This window comes from Danio rerio, chromosome 11 (assembly GCF_052040795.2).
Source record: "Danio rerio strain M-AB ecotype USA chromosome 11, GRCz13ab, whole genome shotgun sequence".
Classification (NCBI taxonomy): domain Eukaryota; kingdom Metazoa; phylum Chordata; class Actinopteri; order Cypriniformes; family Danionidae; genus Danio; species Danio rerio.
Window position 1 is genome coordinate 29,544,904 of NC_141031.1, and position 20,936 is coordinate 29,565,839.

Consider the following 20,936-nt stretch of genomic DNA (forward strand, 5'->3'; position numbering starts at 1 on the left):
TTCTACATTATCGATGCTGTACAAGGTCCCTTATGAAATTGAAAATAGTCAGATCAATCTTTCGCCGGAAGATTTCAGTGGCTGAACCCTTTTGTTCATTTAACCCACTCGAAAAAACAAAAAAACAAAAACACAATCTACATAAGCTTTGTGTGGCTAAAATTCTTTTAAAACAACATACCCGTCTAAAAGAAATACAGTACTTCAGCCATGGTGTCATCCCTCCTCCAGCATGCAAAAGTAACTCCGATATTGATTCAAGATTTTAAAAAGTTTTGATTCAGCATTTGATTTGATTGTAATTGTCTCGTCTGCACATGAACGCACGAGATGTGTTGTAGATCTGCGTGAACAGAGATGCGCAGTTGTACAAATTTACATTTGTTGACAGACAGTTTGGGCTACTTATCAGAATTATGGGAATTATCAGCCTGACAATATTTAACTGGATGAACTTTTTTTTTTTAGTTTTATGCCTACATACAAATAAATGCATACAAATGCATTTAGATCCTTTACTTTAATGATTACTATTGGAATGTGAAGAGACTTTCAACCAGTACAAAAAAATGCTTCTGAAGACAATCCCCACCTCTTGCATTTGTAATGCATTTTTAACCTGGGACACCCCGACTCCCCTGGGTTACAAAGCCCTTATTCTCCAGACAATTTTGCGTTAAGTACTTTATCAACAAGCAAGCCAATCAGGGCTTGCCTCATTAGATATTCGTGAGCTTCTGACAGTTCCTAGGACTTTCACGTGCTATTGTTCAGTCTTCACACCTGAGGGAAAGGGTTAAAGGTCAAACGCGAAGTGTAAGGTGCAAGCTGAAGTAATGAAGAGAGACTGTACAGTACAGTTGATGTATATTTTACGACTAAATCCAACCGCTATATCTACTTGACAGCATTTCCACAGATGGACACGACGCTGTTAAAATAAATCGTTTCCTGCTTTTGTCCAATCAACGTTATCTAGCTTACAACCAAGCAAAATCAGCACATTAACCAGTGCTTACAAACGTACAGTCTGAAATCTCTAAATCTGACAAGCCAGGATTAATTACAAACCACAGATAAAGTATGAACAACACCACCATGAAACACAGAATAAGATTAAGCCCAGTATTAGAGAATGACGCCTGGTGGACAATTTCAAGTGTCTAAAGCCCATTTCAGTCCTGTCAAAATTGAACGCTGTCGACATGGGGTGTGTGTCCATGCGAGCAGCTGCCTACCTAGGCAGCATCTTGATCGGTGTATCAATCAAAAATGCTTTAAGCGCATATTTTCTCTCAGACTGTGAACGTGAGATACTGTGCTCTTCATAAATATGTTCACTTTAATAGAGAAAGGCATTTTTTAAAAATAACGCGCCTCTTGACATTTGAGTGTTGGCATTTACAGACACCCAAAGCTGTCCCGCTAACCGAGTCTGTTTATTGTCATTGAGACCCACAAATAAACACTCCCGATCGTAACTAGTCTTTTAAAGAACACCATGAATACAACAACAAGCCTGCTTAGATATTCCATTCATGCACAGTCCAAACGTGAAACGAAACAAGCAGTGACAGCTTCGCAAAAAAGTGGGACTCTTACTTTTCTTGGATCACATTCTCCTTTATGGCACCCAGCGTGGGGTGACTGTTGCCCTGTTGTTGCAGTCTGCAGGTGGCCAGGTGCCTCTGGTGCTGATCCTTCAAGCACGCGTTTTCTTGACAAAGATCACACACTTGCTGTTCGAGCTCTTCAATCCTATTCTTCTGCTTCTCCAGCAACTCCTGTTGGGTTTCGATGATTTTATTCAGCTCTTTCAGGTACTCCGCCGCCTTGCTGGGGTTTTCGGTCGGGTTTTCCATGTCGATGTAGGCGAAATGCCCGTCCATGGGGCAAATTTGATCCGCTGAGCTGGGTTTACAGCCGCTCCGCCATTGTTTATGTTTGCTGGTACTGCTGACTGCTGTCGGCGCTCAGCACTGAGTACTGAAGTTGCGCTCGAGCGCTCGTCCGCTGCAGCGCGCCGTCCAGAGGCTCTGCGCTGCGCCACAATAACTAACCCGCTCCGTGGATGCTAAATCCGTTTAACCCTTCAGTGGGAGGACTGTGAAGGTAAGCTGTGTTTACCGCGCTAGTAGTGATAGCATGGTACATGTTTATGCAAGTTAAAAGCATAAACATAAAAGCTTTGTTTGCTTTATTTTGGGTAATTAGACTGGATTGGTGATCAAGCAGGTCTCCCAGCTGCTGAATTAAAACAGCAGTGGTATGTTGACTTTAGGAGCCCTAACTAGCTTGGCCAAGTTGTTCTTCCCATTCGACCAGCTAAAAATATCTTTCCCTTTTAAAATTAGAAGATGTTATACTACAAATAATACACACACACACACACACACACACACACACACATATATATATATATATATATATATATATATATATATATATATATATATATATATATATATATATAGTTAAGTCATGATAACCACAAATTAACCATGGTTTTGCTAATCTAAAGTGTAACCATGTCTTTGTAGTACAAATGTGGTTGTATATGTATTGTAGTAAAATCATGGTAACCACAGATTAACCATGGTTTTGCAAATCTATAGTTTAATCGTGTTTTTCAGTGTTGGGTTGCAGCTGGATCTGCTGTCTAAAACATATGCTGGATAAATTGGCGGTTCATTCCGCTGTGGGGACCCTTGATTAATAAAGGGACTAAGCCGAAAAGAAAATGAATGAATAGTTTAACCATGTCATTTGTAGTACAACTGGTTGTATAAATGATCATCCATGTGATAAAAAATAACTCAGTTTTTCCTACAATAAAACCCTATTCTATTTTTGGTAAATGTTTTGCTTGAAATGATCTCTAAACCTGGTTCGGCTTGTTTGCTGGCAGGTTTTAAGAAATTTTAAGAGAATTCCAGCCTGTCAGGCTGAAAGAACAATTTAAACAATTTCAGACTGATTTAAGAACATTGTACTGAACAAATCATAATAAATAGGACACCAGGGGGATCTCATGAATGCAAATTGCCTCATCTCAGCCTTTTCAACAGGTGTACAACACATAGTATCCAAACCACTATTTTTACAGAATAAGGAAGCTTAAAGGGGAGTTATATTTATACTACACCCAATTTCCACTGGTTCACAGAGAGTTAAATCATGTTTTTCACTGTAGCTTGTCCCAGTTGTAGCTTATTAACAATTTTATGCATGCTTTTGCTGGTCATCCTTGGATTATCGTTTAGTGATCAATTCATTGAACATTTTGTATGTATTAAGCCATATCGATTCATTATCAATACCTCTGGATTTTCCTATTACAAAGTAATATTAAAAGTATATTTCCTTATTAAAAGTAAATAGGAATAAAATATAACTGCATGTACATTTACACCAACAGCCCCCCTGTGTCTCAGTCCTACTGAGTGCCCTCTTGTGGTTGTCCCCAGCAAAAACAGAAAGGAATTGAGGATTTAAGATGGATTTTTCTGCCAGTTGGTGCAATGGAATAAGGAAGCCATAACTTGATTTATTTATTTCAATTTGTTGATTGTGTTGTATAACTCATTATGTATGTGGTTAAATATTTCTCAGGATTAAGAAACAGTTATATTCCACCATCAATGTTTCAAATGACAATGAAAAATTGCATTTGTCACATAAAAAAAACGGCTGGGGATCTAATTATAGCACATGTCCAACAGAATGCATAGCATACGCAAGCTGCCAAAAAAAGAAGAAAAAAGTGATTAGGGGAAGTGTTTATCTTCCCTATTGTCTTGACAGTCAGTGCTGAGGCATATGCTGTTTGGTGCTCAGGTACCTGTGCATTGTGCTGCTAATGAGGTAAAGACACTAGATAATGTGCATAATTCACATTTTATCCTCTGTGATCACAAAGACACTGTCTTCATCAAAGCCTCTGCAATGATGACAAGGATGGGTTGAGATTTACTGTACAAGAGTCTGCCTTCCTCAAAAAAAATCTAAAGTATTTTTAGAAGCCTTTGTCTTCACCTGATTCCTTTTTTAAACTTACTTTTAGCCCTTATTTAAAAACCAAGATTGTCTCTCGTCTTTTTTGCAGATTATGTTGTGGTTTGGAAATAGGACAGGGAAGGGCATATGTTGTAAACACAACAGAAAATTCTTCTTTGTTCTCATTATGGGCAACCTCCTTTGTGAAACACAGTAATTAAAGGCATAGATCTCCCTAAACTGAACATTTTATGTTAATTTACATTACTCACCCATGGGCCATCCAAAATGTAGGTGACTTTTTTATTCGGCTTGTTCTTGGTGATTTATAAAATGCAAGTTAATAGCCATTGCCACTTTGAGAGGAGGATAAACCATCAGTCTGTGCAGGAAAGTGAACATTATTTTCAGTATTAATACCTTTAATCCACAACCATGTCAAATGGTCCCAAGCCAGATTGTTGTGAACTCTCTAAGGACTGTCTGCCAAGGCGGTGGATTAAAGGTAATGATGTTGTACATAATGTTTAGTTTCTTGTACAGACTGATAGCTTTGCTTCATAAGACCTCAATGTATATTGAGGAGACATACAGTTAAAATCTGAATTATTAGCCCACCCTTTTATATTAATTTTTTTCCTTTCTTAATTATTTGCCAAAGAATGTTTAACAGAGGAAGGAAATTTTCATAGTATGTCTGATAATATTTTTTTCTTCTGGAGAAAGTCTATTTGTTTTATTTTGGCTGGAATAAAAACTGTTTTATTTTTTTTAAAGCATTTTAAGGTCAAAATTATTTCCCCCTTTAAGCTACATATTTTTTCAATAGTCTTCAGACCAAATCATCATTATACAACAATAGCTTGCATAATTACCCTAACCTGCTAGTTAACCTAATTAACCGAGTTACGCCTTTAAATGTCACTTTAAGCTGTTTAGAAGTGTCTTGAAAAATTTAGTCAAATATTATTTACTGTCTTTTTTATTTTCATTTTATAATTTTTTTTATTGGAAATACAAAAAAAAAACAAAAAAACTAAATTACATTCAACTTTACAAATTATGTATCACACATGGAAGGCTCAACACAAACTAATATACAAAAATACAAAAAATATAAATTACAAAAATTATCCAAACTAAAATAAAATTAAAAGTGACAAAAAAGCATAAAAAGGAAATAAATATAAAACAGATATCGGCTAAGGCAAGTTATATGATACAAATAAATTAAACATTTTTAAGGCACTTTTTGTTTTTATTTTAGCCAGGGTATCCGACAAGATTTTAAGTTCTTTTATAAAGACACTATGTAGTAGAGGGGTTTTAAAATATCTCCATTTATAAATACAATATTTGGTTAATACAATGATAATATTTAGTAAATCGTGCAAAACAAAACAATTTTTAGTAATTCCATATAGGACATCCTGTAAAAGTCAAACCATAAGTATCCAAATTGTTTATTATCAAACAGTCTTGCACTTTTTTTCCAAAACGACGAAAATATAAATGTTCTGTGTCTTCAATTTTAAATTGTACTTCTTTTGCCTTGGGGAGAATTTAAATACTAGAAACGTCGTTCTAAAATGTTTAACAGTATTTTCATCCAACGAATGAAATAATTTATTTCTTAATACTTGAAAGGGGAAGCAAGATTGGATAATAATTTGAATTAAATGTTTATTAGTGCAAAGTTCATTATCAATTTCAATCTCAAAAATTTACAATAGGGTAAGGAGTTTAGTAATTTTCGAATAAGATAGGAAACTTTTCTTTAACACCTGAGGGTATTGCATTAGTAACAGTGAAAAACTGCTTTGGATTGCAAGCAAATCCATGTCTTAAAGTGAAAGTATTATAATCTAGAATATTGCCCCTGCCATCCATTATGTGTGTTTCTGACCAAATAATTTTATGTAACCATTCCTCATGAAATGGATTTGTTCCTATGAAGAATATACTTGTTATTTTGGATAGGGGTATTGTGGGGTGTAAAATCTCTCTGTTTAACAGAAATTAAGGGAAAAAATAAACAGGGGGTCTAATAATTCAGACTTCAACTGTATGTTTTCATTTTAAGTTTTGTACTGGCATCTATTCACTTACATTTTCTGAATCACCAAAAACCACTGTTTCAGCAAAAAAAAAATCTTTAATGTTCTTTCTTTAAAAAAAAATCTCCTATCTCCATTTTGAATGGCCTGAGGGTAAACGAACAGCTGATTTTCATTTTTAGGTGAACGAACCCTTTAAAAGATGAATATATTTAGCTGTCCAATTCCTTTGCATCAATTGATAGTCTTACGTAAGTTTATAAAGTGCTATTGCCCATATCAATGAGCATCGATGGAGACAACTTAGAACCAAACCAAATTGTCCTGCACCAAATGGAACTGCAATAAATGCACAATAAATTGTAAGAAAAGTGTGATGACTCATTCCACTCTGATATTAAAAAAATGGCTTTTTGAGAACAATTTTTAAAGAGATTTTCAATTAGTAGACTAAAATATGCCTTTGTGGAAGACTTTATGCAAAACATTGTCAGAGGGGAGACAACTGCTTTTTTTTTGCATGTTCTGCGAGTGCAGAAAGAAAGAAAGAAAGCTATTTACAACCACATAATTACTGACACAAACTATTTTCAAATTATCGAGAACAGCTTGGTTTGCAAGGAAAAGCAGCTCTTCTTTAAATCTGCATATTCTATAATGAAAATTGTGACTCAGACTCTTTCGGGGTCCTTTTTTATGTTATTTGCAGCATAGTGAAAGCAAGGAATGTCTAAAATGTCAAGCAATTTCATTTCAAACCCAGAATTATTCTGCTTTCTTGCTTTTGTGCTGTTGTTACGATCACTGAGAGGCAACACTGAGTACTGCATCTCAATGTCTGATGTTTTGAGTGAATTTTCCTCCGTCTGATTCCAAACAGACTGTAGCCTGAAGGGAAGCAATCGTCTAAACCCTTCCATCTCTCTCCTTTACTCCTCGTCATCTTCCTCGGTTCTTTGAGTAATTTAAACTCATCTTGAGTCCTCGTTCATAAACATTTCATTATCCTGACACTCAGATGGATGAACATTTACAATAGCGTCATATAAGTGCACTTGTTTTGTGCCTACAGAATAACTTATAGCTTAAATTCCATTTGATAAGAGACTAGATCTGCCACAATTTCAACAGCACCGCATATCATTACATCCAATCATCTTCAAAAAGCTTTTACAGATCTGACGTCCATCAAGGCTGCATTTTCCATCACAATGTTGTTTTTAAATTAACGAAATCCCAAACATTTTCTCTAGATTTATGCAAGTGGTGATCCAGGGCGCAGAATAATCACCTTAATGGCATACTGCTTTGTTTTTTTTACTGCACCTCGTATTGAAACTGCATTGATTTTCCAAGTTATGGCGGGCATTTTTACATTCACAATGGCATTTTAAAAGTGCAGTGTCTATAGGGCATACTGATATGGGACAACAGAAAGAAAATGCAGTAGGTGCTCCTTTGTGAGACTGACAAAGCACTTCAGAAAGTCCTCATGACATTGCCAGGGAAAACTGCTTGTCTGTCAGTCATGTTTGACTCTTTTTTTTTTTTTGCACCGCACATTAAAATATTTACTGCCATTGTACGTCTGTGGAGTAAAAGATAAAAGTTTTCTACACCAGTGCTGGTTCTTCAATACATGTTCAAATGTGAAAATTGCTATTGCCTAAAGGTCAGTGAAACCATGATTAATCTTATATTGTGCACAGTTTATTGGTGCATGTTTTTAAATGAATGTAATTTATATATTAGTGTCATTAATGAAATACTGTATGAGGCGAAGCAGTGGTGCAGTAGGCAGTGCTGTCGCCTCACAGCAAGAAGGTCGCTGGGTTGCTGGTTCGAGCCTCGGCGTTTCCGTGTGGAGTTTGCATGTTTTCCGTGTTCGCGTGGGTTTCCTCTGGGTGCTCCGGTTTCCCCCACAGTTCAAACATGCGGTACAGGTGAATTGGGTAGGCTAAATTGTCCGTAGTGTATGAGTGTGTTTGTGAATGTGTGTGTGGATGTTTCCCAGAAATGGATTGCGGCTGGAAGGGCATCCGCTGCGAAAAAAACTTGCTGAATAAGTTGGCGGTTCATTCCGCTGTGGCGACCCCGGATTAATAAAGGGACTAAACCAATAAGAAAATGAATGAATGACTGAGATGAAATATGAATCCAATAGCAGTATTATTTTCCCTACAAAAACTCCAGTAAAACAATTCCATAGCTTTTAATAATGAGACCATGAATTTAGGGACATATTATATCAAGACAGCATAACATGCACAACAATAAATAAAGGAATTGAAATAAACTGGGATATAAATACACAGGAGCTAAATGAAAAAAATGAACAATGAACATGTACACACAATAGACAGCCATGGTCACTAACTGGTACATGCTACGCTCAATTAAGTTAGGAAATTAACATGTAAACAATAGAACGAATAAAATGAAATAATTTTTTCTCTCTCTTTTAGCAAATCCTAGACATGATATATTAATTATTTTGTTGATTTTAGATATATTGTATCCAGTAATTAAAGAGCCCCTATTTTGCATTATAAAAGGTCATATTTTGGTTTTAGGAGTCGCCAACAAAAACACTTCCATTGACTTATAATATGCATTTATTTTTACCTAAATATCACAACGTCTTCCATATGATTTGTTCAGCGATCCATTTGTTCCTAAACCCCTCCTTAGCCCGAAGCTAATCTGTGTTGATTGGACCGATGACTCTGTTGTGATTAGCCGACTGCCTTCAGCGCAAGATAAATGCCCACCTCGGCTATGAAGTAGCAGAAAGTATGTGAGAGCGCAATGCAAGAATGCAATAAATCAATGCAGTTAAACACCAGCATATTCCTCTACTCCTAAACCTAACCTCAAGTAATAACAATGATACATGTTCAGTATTAATCCACACAGTGGCAAAAGTTAAATTATTTTGAAAATGTAGCACCACACATGTATGAACAGCTGATGGTGGCTAAAGTAATGACAAACGGCAGAGGATTGCAAGTTCAGAAACGCATTTAAATCGGTAAAGGAAGAAGCACGCGTTGCGTTTTCAACGTGGTTGTGGACGCAATATGTGAATAACCCATAAAGACTTAACCTGAGAGATACAGTACAAGCACTGATCCATAATAGATAAGTGATTACAAGCCGCGCAGGGCGATTACAACTTTTACAATTAAACACATAGTTTGCAAACTACACAAAACGAGGCAACAATTTTAGTTACACTTACATATTATAATTTGGAGGAAGAAGAAACTGGTCCATATGAACTGTAACAGTTACTGATAAAGTCCCTGTCAAAGTCTGACAAAGTCCGTTACATAATAGTCTCTCCTGCTCTTTCCTTCAATAGCAAACGGTCAGCGAATCCCGCTTGGCAAAGTATGTATCAATCATCAGAAGAATGATGGGAGCAAACACAGCACTAGGTTGGATGAATTTTAACCCTTTATTCCCCACAGCCAAATCTCCATCTATCAGTGATTGTCATTTTCTGTCTGGAGTTTGCATGTTCTGCCCGTGATGGAGTGGGTTTCCTCCGGGTGCTCCGGTTTCCCCCACAAGTCCACAGACATGCGGTATAGGTGAATTGGGTAAGCTAAATTGTCCGTAGTGAATGAGTGTGAATGGAAGTGTATGGGTGTTTCTGAGTGAAGGGTTGCACCTGGAAGAGCATCTGCTGCGTAAAACATATGCTGGATAAGTTGGCGGTTCATTCCGCTGTGGCGACCCCTGATGAATAAAGGGACTAAGTCGAAAACAAAATTAATTTTTCAATTTTTCTTTTATTTGACAAATGTCTCCATCCCCCTACAATCACACATCATATAGCGATTAAGTGGCCAAATTTAGCTGTGACTGTAAAGCAAACTATTATCTAAAAAGAATCTTATAATGAATGGGTAATAATAAATATAATAATAACACATGTAGAATATATATTTTATAGTTATATTTATATTATATATAAAATATTTATAAAACATATATATATTTTTTTTACTTCAGATATTTTTCTTAGAAAACATTATAACAGTATTAATGTTTCCTCTGTTTTTTTTATTCTGTCTTTATCCAGGTCATGTTTTCATGTAGTGAACGCATTAGCCAAGCAACCGCTATAGGGAAGAAGTGGCATGCTATTGAATAGATCTCCAGGTAAATTAGACCTTCTTTGCAATGGTCCATTCTTCTAATGCCTCTTTTCATGACCCAATCAATGCCTGATGAATAAAAATCAAGCCCCTTCCTACATATTTTCCCATTTCGTTTCAAAATACGTCAAATTACAGGAGTGAAATGTGATGTGAATGCCGTCGTGTTGACTTTAGGTTTCTCTGTGTTGTTTATGGCCTAATTGAACCCTCACTTAGTCTATTACTCCACAGCAACCTGCCTAAACAGCTGTCAGACTCGCATAACAGGCTCGCATCAATCCTGTTGGCACATTAGCATGTTCCTGCAGTCTCTGCCTTTTTATGTGCATTGAATTCTCTAGCAGCATCTTGGGTGAAGGCTCATTTGATGTGAAATCTAGAAATCTACTGATGAGATTCACTTTGTTTTGGGGAACTCAAATCATCTTGAAACATGTCCCTTCAATTATATATAACCATTTTTTTAAGTTGCAGAAAACATGTATTGCACAAAAGAGAATTTACAATGTAACTCACATCTGAATTGCTAATAGAAAAAGGCTTTGCAGTACATGCTATATTCTCCTCCTGGCCACATCTAGACATTGGCAATCCTTCTGCAATGCATTTACTTTCGCACTGCCCATCTGTTGTTATGCACAAACACTCTCACAAATCAATTAAGGTTGAGAACCTGTAGGTATAGACAAAATTAAAAATGATGTATAGTGTATACTCAACGTTTTATTAACAATCATTAAGAGGAACCGTAAGGTCCTGTTTCCACGGAAACCAGCTACATCTACCCATCGCAAGGCCCTTTGTGCCTCAGTGGCCCTATAGTGACCTCTCTAGTGAACAAGAAGCAGATCCTGGTTGGACATGTTTATTCATGTCTTTCCCCCTGCCTAGGTCTCATACAGATCTCTAGACTTTTTAATGTGAATTTCATTGGAAGGGTGAGCAGACTTCAGTGGAATATGAACAGTGCACATATCAAAATCTTTAGTATTTATTAGTTTTTCTTCTGACCAATGTGTTTTGCATACTGAATGGGTTTACTGAGATAAATCTAAGAACATGTTAAGTAATATATTGTTTTATAAACGTCATTCTGCAGTTGATTGTTATTTATTTAAACGTATTTACCCAAAACTGAAAATACTATAATCATTTACTCAGCGTTGTCTCCAAACCTGTTCAGTAGTACTTGTTTTTCTTACTATGAAAGTCAGTGGTTAATGATTTCTTCAAAATATATTCTTTATTGTTTGGATCAAGGTTTGAGATCACTTGATGTTGAGTAAATAGTGAGTAAATTTCCATATTTGGGTATACTATACTTAAAAATGTGGAAAATTCCAGAAAGCTGTACTGTTTCTTTCAACATACATATAATAATTCCCTTTTACATCCTACTTATTTTTATCATAATAATATATTTTGACTGTATATTAAGTATATTATTAATCAATTAGTATATAATTATCCTTAAGTATATTAAGGATTTTAGCACCGCCCCTCCCCATCATCCCTTATTCTTATTTTTAATTTTAAGAAACACTGATTCTGGCTGTCAAAAGCTACATTATTTAAGGGCATTCATTACGAAATCAATAGGATCAAACTTATGTTTCCTTTGTAATATTAGGATATTTTCTTTAAAATCTAATATATTTTCCTGCCAAGGTTGCTTAAACACTCCCTCACCTGAACTTCGAGTAAGATGGAGAAAATGAAAGTACATCAGCACTGAGGAAAATTCAGAAGCTCTAGATGTAATCTTTCAAATTATGACATATTACAAAATGTGCAAATATATGATAAAGGTTTGTGATAAAACAATTAAAGGGATTTAATTCTTACTTTTACACTGAATGAAACAAATTATCCACCCACACAGTTGAGAAGTGGACGGGCTCAAATAAAAATATAATTCAGATGTTTTTCTTAAAAAAAAAATCTTTTTGAAACAAATTTATTAATTCATTATTCATATTCATTAATCCGGGGTCGCCACAGCGGAATGAACCGCCAACTTATCCAGCAAGTTTTTTTACGCAGCGGATGCCCTTTCAGCCGCAACCCATCTCTGGAAAATGAAACAAATTTAGTTTGGTATAATTTGTATCTTAATTTTAATATATTTTTGTTGGTCAGATATCTAGATAAAATAGAAGTCCAAATAACCTTTGAAGTGAAGTGTTTCAAAACAAGTTAATAAGCAGGACAGGCGTTTGCAAAGTATTTGCAGCAGCACTGAGCGTGTTCCTAGATTACCTCGGAAGACCAAACTCAGTTGGAATGGTGAAGGAACTTGGTTTGGGCCTAGAGTTCCCCTGGTTTAGGCCTTTTGCCAAATGTCTCAATTGAGTTTAGCTGATTTAAAGAGCGTCTACTTATTTTGTACCTTGTTTTAAACAATAGCTATCTATTTTGTTGTGTGCGAAAAAGACGGCAGCAAAACAAAAGCCAATAGATTTCTTTTTTACCCATCTCACACTATGCAAGTACGTACACACTTTAAAACACACAAACACACACCTTTATTTACCTTCATTCTTTCGTGCTTTGTCAATATATTGTAAAATATACTGTTTAATAATGAACTAAAATTATGTAAATGAATAAATAAATAAATAAATAAATGAATGAATGAATGAAAAAGCAGCATTAATCTGTGCCCTCTACAAAAACAGCAATATCTTCACTACTTTTGTATTAGACAGGATTCAAGCATTGAGATTGCACAGTGGCTTTTAAGGCCTTGAAATGATTCAAACAAAACCATTGAAAGAACACTTTTATTTACATTTTATATATATATATATATATATATATATATATATATATATATATATATATATATATATATATATATATATATATATATATATATATATATATATATATATATATATATATATATATATATATCAGGGCCCCTAAAATAACATCTAGATTGAACACCTTCCACTACTAGTTTTACACCTTTTCTTCTGTATTACAGTTTAAACATTTGGAGACATGATAACACCTTTAGATATCAGACACAGCTGGTTTATATCTGTAGCAGAGAAATGTCATATTAGTTTATCAATCTGCCAGCAGACTCTGACCAGGAACTGAGATGCTGTGAGAGTGAGAGTCGAGTTATTGCGACCTGTGACATTTTGTCCTTTTCTGTGAAGGAAAACCTGGACAAGCTTCACTTCTCGGCTTCCACTCAGCAAAGGCAAAGCCAATTTCTTATCTGAACGAGGTCAGAGAGAAGATGCTGACTGTCGTTCAACTCTTGCACTCTTAAACATACTTTGAGGGTGTGAAGAATGTGGGGACCCTTTTTTGAGCATTAAAAGGGTACAGTTTGCTTTTTTGGTAGCGATGGCTTTCTTCCTGTCAGCTATGTAATGAAAATCTCTGGTTGTATCAGCCCAATCTCATGAGAAAATCTAATTATTTTTATATATTGTCCGAAAGGTGGATAATTTCTACAAAGGAATTCATTCTTTAGAAAAAAATCATACGATTTTAAAAATGAGGTGTGCTCCCAAAGCCTACCCCTAAACCCTAAACTTTTGAGAACCAAGAAATATGTGCCCCGGGGTACATTTTGTATTTAAAACGATCGCCATGTGGTGGTACCCCTGACTGCTTACCTCCATATGGACCGCTTTACTGGCATAACTGATTGAGTGGTAGCTCACCACAGACAGTGCCAGGCATGGAAGGTGAAGCAGAGCATACCAGGGTTCGAATCTGGCTAAGAAATCAAGCAAAATAAATCCCCCTAAACATCTGTGTGATACCGTGGTAAAATCAGGCCACCATGATGGCTTTTTCCTTCTAGTCTGCTTTTGAAAAAACTATCGGTTGGGTTTAGGGAAGGGGGTGGGTGGGTTATTTGATATCAAACTGATATATTATGCATGACGACAAGCTGACCAATCTGGTCATATATTTCCAATGAACCTGAATTGAGCAATTCATACTAAAATGTACGAATACAAATACGAATTAGCCACTTTTTGCATTGGTTGTATCTCCCAAATAGTGCTGGGGAGTTTCCAATAACTTTTTTACATAATTGTTTAGCTGTTTAGAAAGTAAAGTATTTATTTATTTTTAAAGTAAAGTAGTGGTACAGTTAAAATATATATTTTCATCTGATATAATTTTTAGTCTCTTGCAATGCACTGTTCTACCCACAAAATGCAATTTTATTTTGTGAACTAGTTCGTTCTCGGCCATGACAATACCTCACTGATCAATTGAATAGCTCATTTATGCATTAAGTATGCATTGGTAACTTAATTTACTAACAAACAAACAAAATAAGTGCATTCACATAACAATTAAGTGAAATTACACTGTAAAAAATGCAGTGGATTAGAACAAGACCACAATTATGCACAATTGCATTTTAAATAAGTAGTTTGAACAAGTAAAAAAAATATACTTTTTTTGAGTGTAAGGCAAATGAAATAAAATGTCAAATTGTTCAGCCAATAATCATAATTCACTCAACTTCACGTTTTATTATTTTCTTTCTTCTATCATATTTTAAAGACCTTTGTCAGTCAATGAAAGTGAGTGTGGTCCAAGCCAATCTTGGACCGAGCGACTTTCATCGATTGTTAAAAACAAATACAGTATGAGGGTGAGCCAGTATGATTTTGACTGTCACCATAATTTACTTTTTGACCTATATTGTGATTAGATTCCCAAACACTGCTTCTGTGCCAAGATCAAGCCGCATGTTTTGCTGATGAGTGAGTAATTTCACCAGGCAGCCAGTTAGTTTGCTCTTTGTTTTGCTACAACACAATCACTCAAAACATTACCTTTTCATGCTGTCATGTTTCCTTTTTGAATTCCATTTCAAATGATATATGTCTCAATTTTAAGTAGCAGTTCTCATTGTGTCTTGCTGACTCTGTTTAAAACTATATATCACTATTATCTTCAACTTATATTGCTGTTTCAGCTCTGCCTTCACTGCACTCGAGATGATGCCATTTTTAACATTGTACTCAATGACACCCAGATGCAATTACTGTAATCACACTAAATTGCAGCTTTGAATATCTAAATCTTGCATTCACAAAAGGAATAGATTTCATATGCAAACCTTTTGAATGAGACAAGATTTTTGGGGGGCACTTTTATGAACTATGTTCATAGAAATATGTAATGTTTTGTGCGAGTCACGACTATGTAACACTGGGAACAAACCAAGCTAAAAAGGTATCACAGGATAATCTTTAAAGGAATATGTTTTATAACTTAGCATTTTTGCTCGACGAAAGACATACCCATCCAAAAGGTACTAACATTTACAATTTAGGTATCAAAACGACAACAAATAACTTACTCATAACACTGAAATGTAACACTGATTTATCATGCTCATTTGGCCAAAATGACAATGGGGATTCACTACTGATGAAGGTGCAAGACAATTCCTCCAAAATAAAACTAATTAATACTCAACAACAGCCTGCTAACAGTCAACAATAAACTTGATGTGTCTTTATGTATTAATATGTAACTTTAAGTGAAGTTTACCTATTTTGAACGAGAGGAGAGGATCGAGAGGATCACATGCTTATGATTGACCACGGCTGGTCCCACATTAGCATTAGAACATGATTCACCAATCAGTCCATTGATAAGGCACTATAAATAACCAGAGTTTCATACCACAGTTATCTTCACCTTAAAGAATCCCCCTTTCCACCCTAACTCCTCCCCCTTTTTCCTAGATAGGGCGGCACAGCGGCTCAGTGGTTAGCACCGTTACCTCACAGCAAGAATGTCACTGGTTTAAGTCTTTCCCACATTTCTGTGTGGAGTTTACATGTTCTCTCCAAGCTTGCATTGGTTTTCCCCAGCTTTCCTGGTTTCCTCATACCATCCAAAGACATGCGACATAAGTGAATTGACTAAACCAAAATTGGCACCACAGATGAGCTCTTAGCCAGCAGTATATCTATCCATAGCAATCCCTAATTTGTCTTTAGCCATAAACAACAGTGGAGTTTTTGAGGGCTACCTGAGCTCAAACTCCCATCTCGCCCTGCAAACAGGAGAGAGCCCTGGGCTCGAGGATCTTATGAGCTCAGGACTCTCTCCCGGGACAGCATGCACGCTTTATAATTAATCAACCACCAAGTGTGAACTCTTCCCAAACCCTTTAGAACTTTTTCATACATTTTTCTGAGTCATGTACTTACATTACGTTATCCCAAGTGTTTTAAAGAATGTTCAAATTCAGAGAAATAAGCCATTTTAAATAGTGAGATTGACCATGTCCTGTGCAAACATGCACCAACACTCACAATTCAATAGCATTAAGTCAGTACTTTAAAATGTATTTAGTGTGAATAACAGTTCCGTGTCTTAATAAAACATAATAAAAGTGACATAATTAAAGCTGCGCTGCTTGTCGCACTCGTCTCTCATCAGTAGATGCTTCGGCAGTCTTGTTTGACTTTGACAACATTCAGCCTTACTCTGCTTCTTACTACAATGATAATAAGTGTTGAATACTTCATCTCACCCATTAACAAGATTTCTGCAGGAGTCCTAAAGACCACAGCGCCATTCTCCTTCATGGGATCAAGTAATGCCCTTGTTTGTTGCGAATGCATAACAAAAATGACATATTATGGTACAGCTCTGCACTGTATAGGTGTGAACAATGTCTAGCTTTGTCTAAGGGTTCTACCTCAGTGAGAGCCTTTGCACATTTTTCTGAGACTGAATGAATCTTTATCTGAGCACAAAGGACAAATGATTCACTATAAAGGTGTGAATTAAAAATTAGCTTAAAAACCACTAACATTATATATAGAGTCAAGCCCAAAATTATTTAAACCTCTGGTATAAATAAAAAATAATAATTTATATTTACTCCAACTACTCTTGATTAACTGCATTGTAAATAATGAATTACTTAATTTAGTGATGAAAAATGTATCATTAATAAAGTATGAAAACACACTCATTAAGCACAATATACATATGCTAATAATATAGCATTTGTCGCTATGTTATTATTAATATCTACTAATGTAGTGTTGGTGCTTAACAAATGATGAATTAACCATTTGATGATGCTTAAAAAATGATTGATAGTGTGTAGTTATTATAAAGTGTTACCCCTGATTTATCCCACCATGACCTCAGATTTGACCAGCGTGGTCCTGTTCTTATCCAGACACACATTGAGTTTAATGGTGTGACAAGTGGGACAGGGTCAAGAGCCATGGGAACAGAGCCAGGAAGGTGACACGATCAGTAATGAGCAACACCTGCAAGCCCCGTTGCTCCCCGGTCCTGAAAAAGCAGCTCTGGAATATCAAAAAAGACATGAGGGAAGGCATGAGTCTAAAATGTATGTTGCTGTTTTGCTCATGTTTACTTTTTGTTCGTTTGTTTTTTTTCTCCCCTCTGGCTGCACTTCCATCCACCCCTTTTCCTGAACTTTACAAAATGGTGACGATTCCCTTAAGGCAGGAGAATCTGTCAGAGAGACGATCACGAGTATATCTGTCGCTAACAAGAAGCTCTTCCAGCACGGGCCTTGAGGATCCATGAGGGCAGACTCTGCTCAGTCCTTGCTTTGGGGGGAAATTTGCAATGTCAACGAGCATAATAGAACAGTCTGCCATCATGGATGCTCGAGGCTGGTGCTGGAAGAGCTTGCTTTTGGGGAGAGATGGATAAACTCGCTGCTGTCTGCCAGATCATGGAGGGACTGTTGCCATCTGTGAAGGGATGGAAGAGTCGCCACTGTTCACTGAAGGCCAAAGTCTGTTGCAGTCTGCCGAGAAGGTAAAGCTGAGGAATGCTGGCCAGTGTCTGTGGCGATAAAAGCCAACGGTGGGCATCAGGGGGATATATAAAAAAGCCATCCACTGAGGGGCATCCAGATCTGTTGCCAGAGACTGCAATAAGGGTCTCTTAGCTGGTTAAGGACGGAATAGTGACTGTCCTCTGTCTCCTTTTTTTCTTGCATAACCGGTTTTGGTCACATTTTACAACAAGTTTTCATTAGTTAATGTATTTACTAACATAAACTAAGAATTAACAATACTTGTCCAGCATTTAATAATCACAGTTCAACATTAGCTAATGCACTGTTAAAATTTTAATTAATGTTTGTTAACATTAGTTAATGTACTGTTAGTTAACATGAACTAACAATAAACCACTTTATTTCCATTATCTAATCTTAACAAAGATAAATAAAATACTGGTTCTTATGTATTGTTCATTACTTGTTCATGTTAGTGAATACATTAGCTAACATTAACTAATGTACAGCCTTATTGTAAAGTAAAATCGTTTATTTTAATGAACTGCTGGTGAATATCACATGATTGGTTCATTGCTCAGCGCTCACCTCCTCCTTTCCTGAACTTTAAAGCCATTACACATTTGTTTGTTTCAGCATCCAGGTTATTTAATGCAAAGTTGCTGCTGGTGTTGTTTGGGAGCATATCAATCACTACAATATTATGCACATGATAGTACAGGTACTGCAGGTTGCAGAAAGACTTCTAACAACAGCACAAGACTCGCTGTTAATGGCTTCATTATTCTCAGTATGTCTACTTGAAGAGACATTATACAATCCCCATGAGGTAACCATCAATCAGCTCGAACGAAACCAAGAATGTGAAACTAAAAGCTGGTAAATTGCCATGCCAAGTTTTTAAAAGAAACTTTTTAAATGCAACATTACCTCAAACATCAGCGCACACAGCAAGAGACACAATAAAGGGAGAAGGGATGTGACACGCACAGCGATCTTCCTGAGAAAAGAGCAAATATGTGACACTGAAGCGTGATCAGATGACATGCTGATTCCAATTAAACAGATGAGGAGAAGATATTGAATTAAAACTTGAAAGCAGATTGGGGATTTACAGTATGTAAAAAATGATTTAGAGATATTTACTCCTGACAACATTTCGGTAAATGCTTTTTAATGTGTTTTGAATTTTATACAGCCGTGAATTGAGGCATTAAAAACATAAATGTTATAAATTGGGTTACCAATCTCAAGTTTAACCTTTTAAATCTACAAAAAGGTAAAAGCTACAAAAAGTGAGTTTGTGAATAAAGTGATTTCTCGTTCTCTGCAGTTTTTTTGGCTGCATGATGCAAATCTCTCGTTCCACCACATCCCAAAGGTGCTCTATTGGATTACAATCTAGTGACTGTGGAGGCCATTTGAGGACAGTGAACTCATTGTCATTTTCAAGAAACCAGTCCGAGATGATTCGCGCTTTATGACAGGACGCGTTATCCTACTGCAAGTAGCCATCTAAAGATGGGCACACTGTGGTCATAAAGGGATGGACATGGTCAGCAACAATACTCAGTTGGCTGTGGCTATGAAACGATGCTCAATTAGTACTAATGGGCCAAAGTGTGCCAAGAAAATATCCCCCACACCATTACACTACCACCATCAGCCTGAACTGTTCATACAAGGCAGGATGGATCCATGATTTCATGTTGTTGACGCCAAATTCTGACCCTCCCATCCGAATGTAGCAGCAGAAGTCCAGACTCATCAGACCAGGCAACTTTTTTCCTACAGATTTGACGCTTACTGGATATTTTCTCTTTTTCGGACCATTCTCTATAAACCCTAGAGATGGTTATGCGTGAAAATCCCAGTAGATCAGCAGTTTCTGAAATACTCAGACCAGCCCATGTGGCACTAACAACCATGCCACTTTCAAAGTCACTTAAATCCCCTTTCTTTCCCATTCTGATGCTCGGTTTGATCTGGAACAGATCGTCTTGACCATGTCTACATGCCTAAATGCATTGAGTTGCTGCAATGTGATTAGCTGATTAAAGATTTGTCATAACAAGCAGTTGTCCCTAAAAAAGTGGCCGGTGAGTGTATGTTTCAGTTCATCAAAAGCATAATATATATAAAAAGTATCAAATAAAATAATCAAACCACTAACAAGCCAGAACTATTGTAAAGAGAATCTTTCATCCATAAAAAATAAATAAGTAAAGTAACAAGAATTTTACCCAGAATTGCTCTATTTATACATGAAATGTAAAACAGGTATAATATCCTGACCACATATTGTTTCAGATTAAATGCTGATTGCTTCTTTGAATTTAGACCCTATTAAATGGCCTGATTTCAGTCACAGTGATGGACAGCCTTGATTTTCAAAGTTGAAAAACAGTGTCTCTACAAAGAATTTACCCCCCACTGATTCATTCTCATCCTGCTGTGCTGCAAAAAAAAAAAAAAAAATTACATTAAAGCATACTATATAATGGGATCATGCAGAAGCCATCGCTGTACAGTCAAAATTAAATTAACCATTTAGATGTCTTAGGAATTCTTTTTAAATTGATAATCAGTAATTAAATGACAATTAAATGTGCAGTTTTAAGAAGACCAAATAATTCAAGCACTAAACACTCGCCATCCTCTTTATTAGATATGCTGCTAGTGGCAAACTAGTGGGGGGTCTCCCATATATATATGATGTATATTTCCCATTCCAACACATCTCGAAGGTGCTCTATTGAACTGAGATGAACATGACATGTTATCCTAGTGAATGTATCCCAAGTTACTGTTGATTATTTTACCAGCACACTGTCGAACAAGAATTAAGTTAACGTATTTTTTTTTTTACAAATTTAAGTGTATTGAATATAAAACAATTAAGTTAAAAAATCT

At 36.1% G+C, this 20,936-nt stretch overlaps 1 protein-coding gene and 1 long non-coding RNA gene across 5 annotated transcripts in view; one reads left to right on the forward strand and one right to left on the reverse strand.

The window, feature by feature from the left end:
• iqsec1b (IQ motif and Sec7 domain ArfGEF 1b) overlaps nucleotides 1-2,057 on the reverse strand; it is a 347,358-nt gene extending 345,301 nt beyond the window's left edge. For all 4 annotated transcript variants that reach the window (XM_087273769.1, XM_087273761.1, XM_087273768.1 and 1 more), the window contains exon 1: nucleotides 1,603-2,057. In XM_087273769.1, coding sequence (XP_087129895.1) covers nucleotides 1,603-1,889 — 287 coding nt within the window. In that variant the 5' untranslated portion in view covers nucleotides 1,890-2,057. The remainder of the gene's footprint in view (nucleotides 1-1,602) is intronic.
• LOC141376617 (uncharacterized) lies at nucleotides 1,615-20,481 on the forward strand. The gene is made up of 3 exons (XR_015502671.1): nucleotides 1,615-2,112; nucleotides 10,144-10,223; nucleotides 19,357-20,481. It is a non-coding gene; the product is annotated as an uncharacterized LOC141376617 (long non-coding RNA).
• Nucleotides 20,482-20,936: the final 455 nt, after the last annotated feature.